Source organism: Panulirus ornatus, chromosome 34 (genome assembly GCF_036320965.1).
Source record: "Panulirus ornatus isolate Po-2019 chromosome 34, ASM3632096v1, whole genome shotgun sequence".
Classification (NCBI taxonomy): Eukaryota; Metazoa; Arthropoda; class Malacostraca; order Decapoda; family Palinuridae; genus Panulirus; species Panulirus ornatus.
The window spans coordinates 1,114,409-1,130,814 of record NC_092257.1 but is presented as its reverse complement, the minus strand read 5'-3'; the positions used below and the strand labels follow the sequence as shown (position 1 = coordinate 1,130,814).

General features: G+C 39.7%; 1 protein-coding gene across 7 annotated transcripts in view; it reads right to left on the bottom strand.

Moving 5' to 3' along the window:
- LOC139759737 (uncharacterized) overlaps positions 1-16,406 on the bottom strand; it is an 83,001-nt gene that overhangs the window by 16,608 nt on the left and 49,987 nt on the right. For all 7 annotated transcript variants that reach the window (XM_071682142.1, XM_071682146.1, XM_071682148.1 and 4 more), the window contains 5 exons: positions 15,811-15,900; positions 15,263-15,352; positions 13,622-13,687; positions 8,840-8,953; positions 7,117-7,227 (listed from right to left, as the gene is read on the bottom strand). In XM_071682142.1, the coding sequence (XP_071538243.1) occupies positions 7,117-7,227; positions 8,840-8,953; positions 13,622-13,687; positions 15,263-15,352; positions 15,811-15,900 (471 nt within the window). The remainder of the gene's footprint in view (positions 1-7,116; positions 7,228-8,839; positions 8,954-13,621; positions 13,688-15,262; positions 15,353-15,810; positions 15,901-16,406) is intronic.

Below are 16,406 nucleotides of genomic sequence, written 5' to 3'. Positions count from 1 at the left end.
TTAGAGCTACACTTTCATTGATGACTTACTAAACAATATTTCTAGTAGTCTAGCAAGTCCCTCCACACTTTCTTTAAGCATGTATGAGAAGACTTTGTTAGGACCATGGAAGTTGTTTTAATAACTTGATTATGCCATTTCTGTTGATTACTTTACATTTCAAGACTTCATCCCCCTACCACCTTAGTAATGCTGGTGTATCATTGTTCTCCACAGTGAAAATACTTCTGAAAATCACTCAAATCCTTTCATACTTCATCATCATCTTCAAGAATTCTTTCCTCCGAGACCCTTACCCTGATTAGATCCCCTTTCACTGAGAGTTTGTTCTTGAACTTTTGGAAAAATTTGGATTGTCTTTTGCTTTTTCCACAATGCACATTTCAAAATCTCTCTGCTCCTCTATCCTTACTTTGTATTACTCATACCTTGCTCTCCTGTACCTTTTATACACTGGCTGGTCACAGTGTGTTTTATATCTCCTCCATTGTACATCCCTGAACTTGCTCTATGACATTTCTTGATGAACCCTATCTCTATCCAGTTTGAGCTTCCTTCCCTATTGGCCACCAGAGTTGCCCATGTTGTGGCTTCTTCAGTGTAGGTTTCACAAAAACTTCAGTAGCACTGGTCCATTCTATGACTCCCACTCCCATTTAGTTCTCTCAGAGAACTTGATCAGTTCCACTAAGTTGCCATGATAGTACTTCATCTTTGGTTCCTGTGCCCACTATGATTCCCATTTTGCATCCTCCACCACCACATATTCAAAAACAAACACTACATGATCACTCCAGTACTTCATAAAAAGATTATCGGGCAAATGTAGATATCTAACTCCTCAACTGCTTCAGGTGCATATTTACACAAGACAAATGACTCTTGTAGATATATACTGGATTATGTGATAATTAATAAGTGTAAAAAAGACTTTTGATGTTAATGTGCTGAGAGGGGCAGCTGGAGGGATGTCTGATCACTGTCTTGTGGAGGTGAAGGTGAAGATTTGTAGAGGTTTTCAAAAAAGAAGAGAGAATGTTGGGGAGAAGAGAGAGGTGAGAGTAAGTGAGCTTGGAAAGGACAATTGTGTGAGGAAGTACCAGGAGGGATTGAGCATAGAATGGCAAAAGGTGAGAGTAAATGACATGAGGGGAGTGGGTGAGGAATGGGATTATTTAGGGAAGCAGTGATGGCTTGTGCAAAAGATGCCTGTGGCATCAGAAAGGTGGGAGGTGGGCAGATTAGAAAGTTTAGTGAGTGGAGGAATTGAAGAAGTAAGGTTGTTTGTGAAAGAGAAAAGAGAGGTGTTTGGATGATACTTGCAAGGAAGTAGTGCAAATGACTGGGAGATGTTTAAATGAAAGTGGCAGAAAGTCAAGAGAAAGGTGCAAGGGTTGAAAAAGAGGGCAAATGAGAGGTGAGAGAGTATCATTAAATTTTAGGAAGAATAAAAACATGTTTTGGAAGGAGTTAAATAATGTGCTTAAGACAAGAGAACAAATGGGAACATCGGTGAAGGGGGCAAGTGGGGAGGTAATAACGGGTAGTGATGAAGTGAGGATTTGGAATGAGTATTTTGAAGTTTGTTAAATGTGTTTGATGAAAGAACGGCAGATATAGGGCGTTTTGGTTGGGGTGGTGGGTGAAGTGAGGGGGTCAGGGATAATGGTTTGGTAAAGAGAGAAGAGGTAGTGAAAACTCTGCAGATGAAATCCAGCAAGGCGGCGGGTTTGGATGGTACTGCAGTGGAATCTATTAAAAAGAGAGGGTGACTGTGTTGTTGATTGGTTGGTAAGGATATTCACTGTATGTATGGATCAGGGTGAAGTTCCTGAGGATTGGCGGAATGCATTCCTAGTGCCATTGTACAAAGGCAAAGAGGATAAAGGTAAGTGTTCAAACTACAGTGGCATAAGTTTGTTGAGTATTCCTGGGAAATTGAGAGGGTGAAGGTATGTACAGAGTGTCAGATTGGGGAGGAGCAGTGTGTGATTTCAGAAGTGGTAGAGGATGTGTGCATCAGGTGTTTGCTTTGAAGGATGTGTGTGAGAAATACTTAGAAAACAGATAGATTTGTAAGTAGCATTTATGGATTTGGAGAAGGCTTATGATAGAGATGCTTTGTGGAAGGTCTTAAGAGTATATGGTGTGGAAGGAAAGCTGTTACAAGTAGTGAAAAGTATTTATCAAGGATGTAAGGCATGTGCATGAGTAGGAAGAGAGGAGATTGACTGGTTCCCACTGAATGTCGGTCTGCGGCGGGGGTGTGTGATGTCCCCATGGTTGTTTAATTTGTTTATGGATGGGAAGATTAGGGAGGTAAGTGCTAAAGATTTGGAGAGAGGGGCAAGTATGCACTCTGTTGGGGATGAGAGGGCCTATGAAGAGAGTCACTTGTTGTTTGCCGATGATACAGCTCTGGTAGCTGATTTGAGTGAGAAACTGCAGAGGTTGGTGACTGAGTTTGGAAAAGTGTGAGAAAGGAGAAAGTTGAGAGTAAATATAAATAAGAGCAAAGTTATAAGGCTCAGTAGGGATGAGGTACAAGTAAATTGGAATGTAAGTTAAATGGAGAAAAACTGTTGGAAGTAAAGTGTTTTAGATATCTGGGAGTGAACTTAGCAGTGGATGGAACCATGGAAGCGGAAGTGAGTCACAAGGTGGGGGAGGGGGCAAAGGTTATGGGAGTGACATAGAATGTGTGCAAGGAGGGAACGTTATCCCAGAGAGCAAAAATGGGTATATATGACTGGGTGGCATGGGCTATAGATAGGGTGGTCTAGAGGAAGGTGGATTTGTTGAAAATGAGACGTTTGAGGACAATATGTGGTGAAGAGAGAATGTGTGAGGAAAGACTGACAGAGAGGATATATGTGTCAAAGGTGGAGGGAATGAGAAGTGGGAGACCAAAGTGGAGGTGGAAGGATGGAGTAAAAAAGATTTTGAGCAATTGGGGCCTGAACATACAGGAGGGTGAAAGGCAAGCAAGGAATAGAGTGAATTGGAACATTGTGGTATACTGGGGTCAACAAGCTGTCAATGGATTGAACCTAGGCATGTGAAGTGTCTGGGGTAAACCATGGAAAGTTTTGTGGGGCCTGGATGTGGAAAGGGAGCTGTGGTTTCGGTGCATTATACATGACAGCTAGAGCATGAGTGTGAACAAATGTGGCCTTTGTTGTCTTTTCCTAGTGCTACCTTGCGTGCGTGTGGGGGAAGGGGGTTGTTATTTCATGTGTGGCGGGGTGGTGATGGGAAGGAATAAGGGCAGACTATGAATTATGTAAATGTGTATATATGTATATGTCTGTGTGTGTAAATGTATGTATACGTTGAGCTATATAGGTATGTATATAAGCGTGTGTGGACGTGCATGTATATACATATGTATGTGGTTGGGCCATTCTTTCGTCTGTTTCCTTGCGCGACCTCGTTAACGCGGGAGAAATGTTTGAGAAGTACTCAGAGGAACAGGATTTGTATGTGGCATTTATAAATCTGGAGAAAGTATACGATAGTGTAGATTGAAATGCCTTGAGGAAGGTCTTAAAAATATATGGTGTGGGAGGAAAGCAGTTATAAATATTGAAAAGTTTTCATCAAGGATGTAAGGCATGTGTATGAGCAGGAAGAGAGGAGAGTGAATGGTTCCAAGTGAAGGCTGGTCGGTGGCAGGGATGTTTAATGTTACCATGGCTGTTTAATTTGTTTATAGATGGGGTGGTAAGGAACATAAATGCAAGTCTTGGAAACTGCAGAAGTTGGTGTATGAGTTTGGGAGTGAGTATGCAAAAAGGAGAAAGTTGAAGGTAAATGTGAATAAAAGCAAAGTTATTAGGTTTTGCAGTGCAGATGGACAGGTTAGTTGGGGAGTGGGTCTGAATGTAGAAAATTTGGGGTAAGTAAAGTGTTTTAGATACCTGCGAGTGGACATGGGAGAGATTGCAACCATGGAAGCAGAAGTGAGTCACAAGATGGGTGAGGGGAGAGGGTTCTGGGAGCAATCATGAATGTTTGGAAAGACGGGTATGTCTGAAGGTTTAGTAGCCCCAGCAATGTTGTACGAATGCAAGGTATTGGTTTTAGATTAGGATGTATTGGAAATCAAATGTTTGAGAACATGTGGTGTACTATGTGAGGTAGTTTGATCGAGTAAGTAATAAAAAGGTCAGAGAGAGGTGTGATAATAAGAAGAGTGTGATTGAGAGAGATGAAGAGGGTGTAGTAAAATGGTTTGGACATACAGAGTGAATGAGAAGAGAGGATGATAACAAGGATATTTTGTGTCAGAAGCATAGGGATTAAGAAGGGAGAGACCAAACTGAAGATGGACAGATGGAATAAAAAAGATTTCGAGTGATCAGGGCCTGAATATGCAGGAGGGTGAAGGGCATGCATAGGGTAGAGTGAATTGGAATGATATGGTATACAGGGGCAATGTGCTGTCAATGGACTGAACCAGGTGATGTGAAGCAGCTAGGTGAAACCATGGAATGGTTTGTAGGGCCTGGTTGTGGATAGGGGTCTGTGGTTTTGGTAAATTACACATGACATCTATGGAGTGGATGTGAGCGAATATGGCATCTCTTCATCTGTTCCTTGTGCAGCCTCGCTTTTGTGGGAAATGGCGAACAAGTATGAAAATAAAAACTTGTTTCTTTACTGATATAATTTCACCAAAATTCCAGTGGCAACAGGGACAGAGCATACAGTAATTAGGGGAGTCTAGAAAAAAGACAACTAATTTGGTACCTGAATTCAGACACTTGAGCTACAATGCGAGGGCAAGGGCTATAAGTCAGCCCACCAGGGAAAAGATAGGGGTAACCTGATTACAGCAAAGTGAGTTTATATATTAGTTTGACAATGGTGACTGAACAATTTTTCATGATATGCAACGACAGAGTTACCAGAGATCATAACAAGAAGCTTATTTGAAAGTCCCTGAAGAACTATTTTAGTGTTAGGTTGATAGATGGCTGGGACAGACTCATGATGAAACTGTAATTGCTAGCAGTATATAAGTGTTTCAAATGCTACTTGATGGAAAATTCAAGAGGTGGCCCCATGACTATAAAATTTCCTATACTGTGCAAATAGGTAATTACCAATACAAAGTAAGCAAAGGTAAAAGGCACAAGAAAACATGCCAAAGGACTTAATCTGCTTTAAGATCAAACCTAAACCCTAATATCTTGCAAGATAAGTGTGCTTACCATTAAACTAAAGGTCTCATACTGAACTAAGTGGAACTGCAGAGGAAAATTGAAGTGGAAGTCCCCAACTAAAAAGGAGTTATGCTCCTGGACTCTGTTATCAAGTTGAACTGTTTGTAAGTCAGAAAACATATATTCATAAGTTGAATTGTTTGTAAGCTGGAAAATATATATATATAAAAAAAGATAATTTGCAGAGAATTAGAGTAAATTCCTAAAGATGTGTGTAATAATGCAGTACATATTGTATCTGAATTATATTTAATAGAACATTATATTAAGCAATATCTAATGATAATATTTAATGACAAAAGTGCATGGGTAAGTAGTTCATAAATATAAGTGATCATTTGTATGTCGCAACAGGGATTAAATAGTATTTTCTTGAGTTCGTTCATACATATGGGTGTTTGTAAGTCGGATGATGGTAAGTCAGGAGCTACCACTCTTCTACTACATCATCTATCTTTGGTTCACAAATGTTGTTCCCACGTGCCGAAGTTATACTTGGTGGAATATTAGCAAAAACCCAGCTATAATGCTTATTGCCATACTAGACAGGATGGTGGCTAACGAAAGTGCCTCTTCCATACATCATAATCTTGGAAAAGTTGAATTTATTTTTCTTTTATTTCTATTTTGCTTTGTCGCTGTCTCCCGCTTTAGCGAGGTAGCACAAGGAAACAGACGAAAGAATGGCCCAACCCACACACATACACATGTATATACATACACGTCAACACACGCAAATATATATACCTATACATCTCAATGTACACATATATATACACACAGACATATACATATATACACATGTACACAATTCATACTGTCTGCCTTTGTTCATTCCCATCGCCACCTCGCCACACATGGAATAACAACCCCCTTCCCCCTCATGTGTGCGAGGTAGCGCTAGGAAAAGAACAAAGGCCCCATTCATTCACACTCAGTCTCTAGCTGTCATGTAATAATGCACCAAAACCACAGCTCCCTTTCCACATCCAGGCCCTACAGAACTTTCCATGGTTTACCCCAGACGCTTCACATGCCCTGGTTCAATACATTGACAGCACGTCGACCCCGGTATACCACATCCTTCCAATCGTTCCAATTCACTCTATTCCTTGCACGGCTTTCACCCTCCTGCATGTTCAGGCCCCGATCACTCAAAATCTTTTTCACCATCTTTCCACCTCCAATTTGGTCTCCCACTTCTCGTCCCCTCCACCTCTGACACGTATATCCTCTTGGTCAATCTTTCCTCACTCATTCTCTCCATGTGACCAAACCATTTCAAAACACCCTCTTCTGCTCTCTCAACCACACTCTTTTTATTTCCACACATCTCTCTTACCCTTACATTCTTACTCGATCAAACCACCTCACACCACATACTGTCCTCAAACATCTCATTTCCAGCACATCCACCCTCCTGCGCACAACTCTATCCATAGCCCACGCCTCGCAACCATACAACATTGTTGGAACCACTATTCCTTCAAACATACCCATTTTTGCTTTCCGAAATAATGTTCTCGACTTCCAAACATTCTTCAAGGCTCCCAGAATTTTCGCCCTTAATACACATTACTGCACCCTCTCCAAACAGACTACCTTTGGAATATATCTAGTTCAGTAACTGTGAATCAATGACAATCTTTGCAAAATGATTGAAACACTCATCAAAACTTATGGTCAAAATTTTGCTTTGCATGTTTACTAAACTGGATCTGTTGAGGGTCTCTGAGAAAAAATTACTTCTGGTTATGGTTATCATATGCAGATCCCATCAAATGAATTATAGCTAAGAAAATGCAGATATTATTCACAGCTAAGTCAAACAGCCTTAATATCTGCAATGGTTGAACAAGCATTAAGTTAACAATGTATATCTGCATACCTCTTTGTTGTCAACTTCAGGAGTTTCACAATACAAGTATTCTTTAATCCCACTCAAAATCTGTGCAGGGACAGGAAGTATGTCTTGCTTATTTATAACACTCTGAATAGCCTGAAATGATGTATGAGATCTCAAAACCAATTATTTTCAATAAATACATATATGTATATGTGCATAACAAAGTTCTCCAAGACTCCACCAGTGAATACTATCAGCATAAGAGGGACACTGCCCTTGACAAGCACATATCATTGTCAATGGATGAAAGATATGCTCCAAAATGAGCATATCTTATCCCACTCTAACTTGGGTTACAGCCTCAAAGCTGCAGTAGCCTTAATAAAAGGGTACTGAGGCTATGGACAGAGATAAACAAGATATACCTTGCCTTCTTGTCCAAAGAGCCCTTCTATACAGTTCCTGTAGAACAAAACATGAATTCTGAGCTGAAAAACTGAAATTGAGTTATAAGCCAGGTTGGCTCATACATGGTTGAACAATAGATGAAACAACAATAGATGAAACTTAGACTGTGCAAGCATATAATGAAGTACACTGGCAATGAAATGAAAAGGTATGTAATTCTGATGATTCTTAAAGAAATCTCTTCTCATCAGACCTAAAACTTAAATTACAATTTAGAAATCTTTTTCATACTTGCCCACCATTTCCTACATTATTGAGGTAACACCAGGAAAATGAAGAAAGGCCACATTTGTCCACATCCATTTTCTAGCTGTTATGTGCAATGCACTGAAACCACAGCCCCCTATCCACAACCTGGCCCCACACACAATTTTGTTTCAGTCTACTGACAGCACAATGCCCCTCGTGTACCACATTGTTCCAATTCACTCTATCCTTTGCACATCTTTCAACCTTCTGTTCAGGTCCTGGTTACTCAAAATCTTATTCACTCCGTCCTTCCATCTTCAATGTGGTCTTCCCTTTCTCCTTGTTTCCTCCACTTCTGACACATACAAATATATATATATATATATCCTCATCAACCTCTCCTCACTCATTCTCTCCATTTGTTCAAACCATTTCAGCACAGCCTGTTTAGCTCTCTTAACCACACTCTTCTTATTATAGAAAATCCGTTATTAAACTATTAATACACAGGTGGTGTTGGGCCTCATAGAAGCTCTAATAGGCAGGGGAAAATTGACCTTATAAGAGGATCAGGTTTTGGAATGGCTACTTCTGCCAAAGCTATTAAGTATAGAGCTATTAATACGCTTTTTTCCAGACAATATAACCTCCTAATTTTTCCATCTACTGGAGAGTATATGTAGTAATGTTAAGAACACCTGTACAAGAGTGTCCTCCTGATACTTAAAGATTTTTGTTACTGTGTTACTCTTAAAAGATAAACGATATATCATGTAAAACCATAAGTAATCATCTTTGTTAACAAAAATATTTAAGAAAATACCTTACAACTCACTTGGATCCCTGAAAATAGACATGGCACACCTCATATGTCTGGCAGCAGAAATTTAAGAGTGCACAGCATCTTTAAACAGTGACTTGCTAGGTTGAGTTGTACATAATTTTTATCAGAATACTACATTCTTGTTTGTCACATGAAAAGATGCAAGAAAATATTTCTTTGTAGTATTTTGAACTTTAGCCTCTAGTGTGCAACGAAAATCACTGCAAATGCTTCACTTAAAGGTTAAAAGGGTCAACTATAACAAAGGAACAGTGTAGTACTTGCCTCCAGAACAAACTCAATATTATGTTGGTCACCTGATTCTGCCTGGTAACCTGCATCCTGCTCAGGTGATGATGGATCGCTAGAAGAAATGTCTGATGAGTTTTCACTTTTGTCCTGGGGGAAACCAAAGCCCTATAAACAACTAATTAATCAATGTACTTGAGTAAGAAAAAACTTGAAATCTATACAAAAGAATTTAGTACTGCAGATTATGGGTAGAATGAAACAAACAAATGGGTAGTAAAAGAACAAAAGTATAAAGATGAAAAATGCAAAAAGTGAGTACAAAGTGGAGAGTAAGAAACTATACTAGAAGGAAATACAAGTGAAACAATAGGTGCTGAAGGCTGCCTTTTGACTAAGTAAGACTTTGTGTTCAATTGATAAAGAAAGTACTTTCAAGAGCTCCTGACATCAAAGGATGAGAGTTATGTAGTAGTACCATGTATGAGGAAGAAAAGGAGAAATCCAATATGGAAACAAAATCTAAGGATAAGATGCAAACATCATCTTACATGTTTCAATCAGTCAGGCTTGTAAAATGTAAAGAAAGAAAGAAACAGATGACGGAAGCTGCCAAAGTCTAAAATGCAAACATGAATGAAAGAAGGAACCCCAATACACCCAAAACATCAAGAAAGCATTCGATGAACCTTCTTGGCAGTGACCCTAGTGGTGAACAAGTTCCCTTACACAAAAATACTTAGAACTTAATCTAATTCTTTTTTAACAGTGTTCCAAACACATAAATAACAAACTATGTTATGAATTTGAACAAACATCCTGCTTTATACTTAATTCCAGGTATTAGATAAAAATCCCTTATTCAACCTGGGAACTTTCTTTGGAAGATAGAGCCGAGGCAGAAAAGTCTTCAAGTGCTTTAGTTAAACACTTCCCTAGTATGCTCCATCCCCATTATGTCGTTCTGGGGATGCTGGCTGACCTTCCTGCACTTCTCTTACATATTTCCTTTACCAGCCTTCACCATGCATACTCTCCACTTGACCATAACACTTCTAGGGCATCTCTTTATCCATTTATGCCAAAACATTCATATCCTTAATATCATAACAGCTTTCTTGCCCTGCACAGTCTAATGTCCGGTACAAAACCTTTATACAATTCTATCTTGCCATTATTTTTCATACTTATTTACTGTTTCCTGCACTAGTAAGGTAGCACCTGGAACATGAAAAGAAATGGCCTCATACACTCACAATCACTCTCCAGTTCTCATGTGATACAGCAGAACCACAGCCACCTATCCACAACCATACCCCACAGATCTTGTCATTACCTGTTTGTACTGAACAGGGAAAATGTGTGGAAAGTGTGAATGTCATCTGGGAGAGCAAAAATGGGTATATTTGAAGGAATGGTAGTCCAACTATATTATATGGATACAAGGCATGAGCTATAGATAAGCCTGTGTGAAGGGGGGTGGATTTATTGGAAATGAAACATTTGAGGACAGTATTTATCATTTTATTTATTTTGCTTTGTCACTGTCTCCCACATTAGCAAGGTAGCGCAAGGAAACAGACGAAAGAATGGCCTAACCCACCCACATACACTGTATATACATACACGTCCACACGCAAATATACATACCTATACATCTCAACGTATACATATATATACACGCAGAGACATATACACACATGCACATAATTCATACTGAGCCTTTGTTCATTCCCATGCCACCCCGCCACACATGAAATAACAACCCCCTCCCCCCTCGTGTGTGCGAGGTAGTGCTAGGAAAAGACAACAAAGGCCACAATCGTTCACACTCAGTCTCTAGTTGTCATGCATAATGCACAGAAACCACAGCTCCCTTTCCACATCCAGGCCCCAGAGAACTTTCCATGGTTTACCCCAGACGCTTCACACGCCCTGGTTCAATCCATTGACAGCACATCGACCCTGGTATACCACATCTTTCCAATTCACTCTATTCCTTGCACGCCTTTCACCCTCCTGCATGTTCAGGCCCCGATCACTCAAAATCTTTTTCACTCCATCTTTCCACCTCCAATTTGGTCTCCCACTTCTCCTCATTCCCTCCACCTCTGACACATATATCCTCTTGGTCAATCTTTCCTCACTCATTCTCTCCATGTGACCAAACCATTTCAAAACACCCTCTTCTGCTCTCTCTTTTTATTACCACACATCTCTCTTACCCTATTATTACTTACTCGATCAAACCACCTCACACAACATATTGTCCTCAAACATCTCATTTCCAGCACATCCACCCTCCTCTGCACAACTCTATCCATAGCCCATGCCTCGCACCCATTTAACATCGTTGGAACCACCATTCCTTCAAACATACCCATTTTTGCTTTCCGAGATAATGTTCTCGACTTCCAAACATTCTTCAACGCTCCCAGAACTTTCACTCCCTCCCCCACCCTATGATTCATTTCTGCTTCCATGGTTCCATCCACTGCCAAATTCACTCCCAGATATCTACAACACTTCACTTCCTCCAGTTTTTCTTCATTCAGACTTACCTCCCAATTGACTTGTCCCTCAACACCACTGTACCTAATAACCTTGCTCTTATTTATATTTACTCTCAGCTTTCTTCTTTCACACACTTTACCAAACTAAGTCACCAGCTTCTGCAGTTTCTCACACGAATTGCCAACTGGTGCTGTATCATCAGAGAACAACAACTGACTCACTTCCCAAGCTCTCTCATCCACAACAGACTGCATACTTGCCCCTCTTTCCAAAACTCTTCCATTCACCCCACTAACAACCCCATCCATAAACAAATTAAACAACCATGGAGACATCACACACCCCTGCCGCAAACCTCCATTCACTAAGAACCAATCACTTTCCTCTCTTCCTACACGTACACATGCCTTACATCCTCGATAAAAACTTTTCAATGCTTCTAACAACTTGCCCCCCACACCATATATTCTTAATACCTTCCACAGAGCATCTCTATCAACTCTATAATATGCCTTCTCCAGATCCATAAGTGCTACACACAAATCCATTTGCTTTTCTAAGTATTTCTCACATGCATTCTTCACAGCAAACACCTGATCCACACATCCTCTACCACTTCCGAAACCACACTGCTCTTCCCCAATCTAATGCTCTGTACATGCCTTCACCCTCTCAATCAATACTTGAGGACAGTATATTTATATATTTTTTTTTATATTGAAGACTCAAGTCACGGACAAAAGTCCACATCATGGCCGGGCCTTCATTGAATTTTTGTGAGAATCATGAAGCAGAAGAAGAGAAGACAAGGGAAAGTATTCACAAATTTTTGAGAAAATGAAAAAACCTGTCTTTTGAAATGTTAGGTTATAGTTATTGGGAAAGACATGAGAATGTGGAGAGTTCCAAAGCTTTGACGTGTAGGGAAAGAAGCAGGTATCAAAACGGTCCACCCTTGAGTTGCTGATGGCCACGCAATAATCATGTGACTCAGCAGCTTGCTGAGTATTGCGTGGTCTAGCTAGTGGTGTGGGCACACAAGCAGCCAGCTCTCGTGAGCAAAATCCAAACCAATACCTACAGAAAAGGGAGAGTGAATCAACATTGTGGCATAGGGTAAGGGGGTCAAGTTTGAAAGTTAGCCTTGAACAGTTCATAAAGCAGACTTGCTTTCAACTCAGCTCTGTCAAGTAAGGATGCAAAGCAAGAACCACCCCAAATGTGAGAGCAAGTACTCCATACAAGGACAAATCAATCCCTTGTATAATACAAATGGAGCAATTGTTCAGATGAGAGGAAGTTTCAACATCTAAACATCTGCATAGTGATTCAGAACTTAAGTGGTTGTCAAGATGCATTCCTTTGACCCAGATAGCTGTCTTTTCTTTCTGCAGGACTGGGTAGGAACCTCTGAAAACACTGCAGTAGAGTTGCCCTCTGTCAGTGGCCAGTTAAGGATGACGCCCTAAAGACTGAGAGTGGCACTGGAGTTCATCAGTTATGGACACTTTTGCCATGGCCATCCCCTCACGAGAATTCCCAAAGGGATAGATAGACAGACAGATCCCTTATCCCAACGAGTTTTGTTTTCCTCTGGGCAAGAACATCTAGGTTCCTCTCCTGAAACACACTTCCTGTCTCACCCATTTTCTTGTCTTTGTTTCATCCATCCACATTCAGACACCCCAGCCTATGCCTTTGAGGAGGACAAGCACTCTTTGCTTGGCTTCTTCTTTTGTTTCAACTTCTAGAAACTGAAGTACAAGAAGGGAAGTGTTTCTAGTCTACTAGTGTTGCCCTACTCTGTTTATAAATGCATATTCTCCCATCGTCATATCCTTCTTGTGATCATACCACCAATATAATCTGTATTTGCACTTATCAACCAACTATCACGCATCCAAACTCAAAAGCCACATCAACTATCAACCATCCAAACTCAAAAGCCACACCTCAACAAATCAGCCGAAACCATTTGGTCTCTCCTAGCTCGTGTACATTGGTGCTGTAAGAGCTATGAGTGCCTCTTTCAAAGGTGTAACATTCAAGCTGTAAGTTTCTGTCTATCTTTAGATGAACATCTCCATAAGGATAAATGTCCAAAACAATAAAAAAATATCCTTACAAATTATCACAGTAGTGTCAAACTTTATTTACTATTGTCTTTCTTAGATTTGCTATTCTAACAGAGAAAAATGAAAGCTTTTCACTATAGCTCCCAGGACAGAGCATAAAAAACCATCAAAACTATAAATATTCCTTTCTCTGTTATGAAAATAATAAAAAGCTTACTGAATTACTTACTGAAAGGCTACTCCGGATGCTGTATGAGCTTGTAGAGAAACCATTACTAAAGCCATCTGATCTATTCTGGAGAAGAGAATGGAAACTGAAACACATTTGGTCATCAAAGCATAAGTTGAAATGAAGCATGTGGGAGGACTGAAATGAAATGAGAAATGGTTCTACAGGAAATACCAAAAAGTGAATGAGCTCAGGGTGTGGTATGACGGAAGGAGCTATACAGAACACCAGCAAGCATATAAAAGATACAGGTGAGCAGGAAATGAGTAATGCCATGTAAAGAGGGAGGGACAGAGAAATTTCAAAAAAAGCACCTTGGACAAGGCAGAGGACAATTCGAAACTATTCTATAAGTTAATCAGGAGAAGACTTTTTATTAAAGAGAAGCTAATTAATCAAAGGGACTCAAAGGAAAGAATTCTGGACAAAAGGGAAATATTTGTGCAAGTGAATAAATTTAAAAGCTTTTCACATGTAAGACAATGCTGTGTCTGCAATAGCAAGGTGGGAGTGGGAGAAGTCTTGGAAGGCAGAGAGAGACTGACAGAAGTTATATAATCGAGCTACTAAAACAATGCTGGTCTTGATGATACCTCCCCATATGTGCTACAAGAATGTGTAGAGAAAGTTGCAAGGCCATTTGAAATATTGTTCAACAGACTACTTAGAGGAAAGAGTAGTGTTAATGATGAGGACAAGAACTGCTGTGCATATATTTAAGAAATGTTCCGTGCAACTCATGTTGAAACACGGGCCAGTTTCAAAAACAAATGTGGTTTGTAAAACACTGGAAAAGATAATCAGAAAACATATGAATTACTACTTGCAATAGAGAAACTACCAAATTGGAAAACAACATATTTTCAAGGAAAGAGGTCTTGCTTTATGAATCCTTTAGATTTTTATGACAGGATGAGTTCCTCTTTACATCAAAAAGATGAATGGGCAGTATAAGTGTTCCAAGACAGCCAAATTGCTATTGAAACTGTACTCCACTTAAGGTTGCTAAAGATGCTAAAGCTACAAGGAAAAATAAGGGGCAAACTCTTTTATGGACAGATTAACTTACTAAAGAGAAACAATGGATACTGGTAAGAGACACCTTAACATGGGTTGAGATCATTAGTGGCACATCACAGCACTCAGTCTTGGATCCACTGCTATTCCTGGTTTATGTGTACAACTTGCCTGATAGACTGGACTCATACCTAAACAAGTTTATGGACAATGCCAGGGTCATGAAGGAAATATATGGAAATATTTGCATTAGCTTACACAGGTACATGAACAAACTCCAGTCTGGCAGATAAATGGGTGAAGTAAGTCCAACTAAGTCCAAGGTAATAAGGATGGGATATAGTGGAGATGGAAGGATGGAGCGAAAAAGATTTTGACCAATCAAAGCCTGAACATCCAATTGGGTGAAAAGCATGCATGGAATAGAGTGAAATGGAATGGTGTGGTAGCAATTTGCTGAATATTTTATCAATCAGGAATTCTAATTGTTAGTGCACTTCTTTCAATATTCTAAGAGACAGGTCATCAGAGTTAGATTTAGTACAATTTTTGACATATTAATCAACAAATTAATAAGATAAAAAAAAAATTATAGTAGCACAAAGGTAATCACTATTAGCTTACCCAGTTAAACATTCTGGAATCATCCACTCCCCCTTGCATGTAAGACATTTCTGGGGAGTCTGCAGACTGAGCATACTGAGGACTCTGGAACTGGATTAGAATAAAAACAAAAATCATAAGACTTCAAAGCTCTTAAAAAAAAAGAAAAAAAAAAGGCAGTACTTAAAGAAAAGAGGTGCAGGTCATTGGGAGATGTATAAGAGAAAGCAGCTAATCAAGTGAAAGGTGCAGGGGTTGAAAAAGGGTAAAAACAGATAAACAATTGAGGTGTGCTGGGGTTTTTAATTTTTTGGGAAATTTGGGAGCCCCACTGTCTCTTGGAAACACTGTGTTGGAGTTGCCTTCTGCCAATAGCCTGTCAAAAGTAAGGCACAAAATGCAATATTTTACTTATCAGAAATCCTAATTGTTAGTGCACTTCTTTCAATATTTTAAGAGAAAGTCCATCAGGACTAGATTTATTATAATTTTTTACTTTTTTTATCAACAAATTAATAAAATAAAAAATTCTTTATAGGATGTGCAAAAAGTAATCACTATTAGCTTACCCTGTTAAACATTCTGGAGTCAGCCACTCCTCCTTGCATATTAGACATTTCTGGGAAGTCTGCAGATTGAGCATGCTGAGGACTCTGGAACTGGATTAAAATAAAAACAAAAATCATAAGACTTCAAAGCTCTTTAAGAAAAAAAAGGCAGTACTTAAAAGAAAGAAGTGCAGGCCACTGTGAGATGTATAAGAGAAAGCGGCTGGTCAAGAGGAAGGTGCAGGGGTTGAACAAGAGAGCAAAACACACAAACATTTGAGGTGTGCTGCAGTTTTTCATTTTTTGGAAAATTTGGGAGCCCCACTGTCTCTAGGAAACACTGTGTTGAAGTTGCCTTCTGCCAGTGGCCTGTCAAAGGTGAGGCACAAAATGCTAAGGAGCAGCACTGGAGTCTACCAATTATGCTGAGGAGTAAAAGGGACAAGTGTCTGAGGGTAATGAGGCTGAATGTTAATGGGATGACTGTTTAGAGTAAAAGAAGGAAGCTTGTGGATAGATTTAAAAGCTAAAGTTTGGATGTGCTGGGGATTAGGGGAAACCCATATACTTAGGCAGGGTGTATGGAGTGAAAATGGGAATGATGAATGCAAGTTATG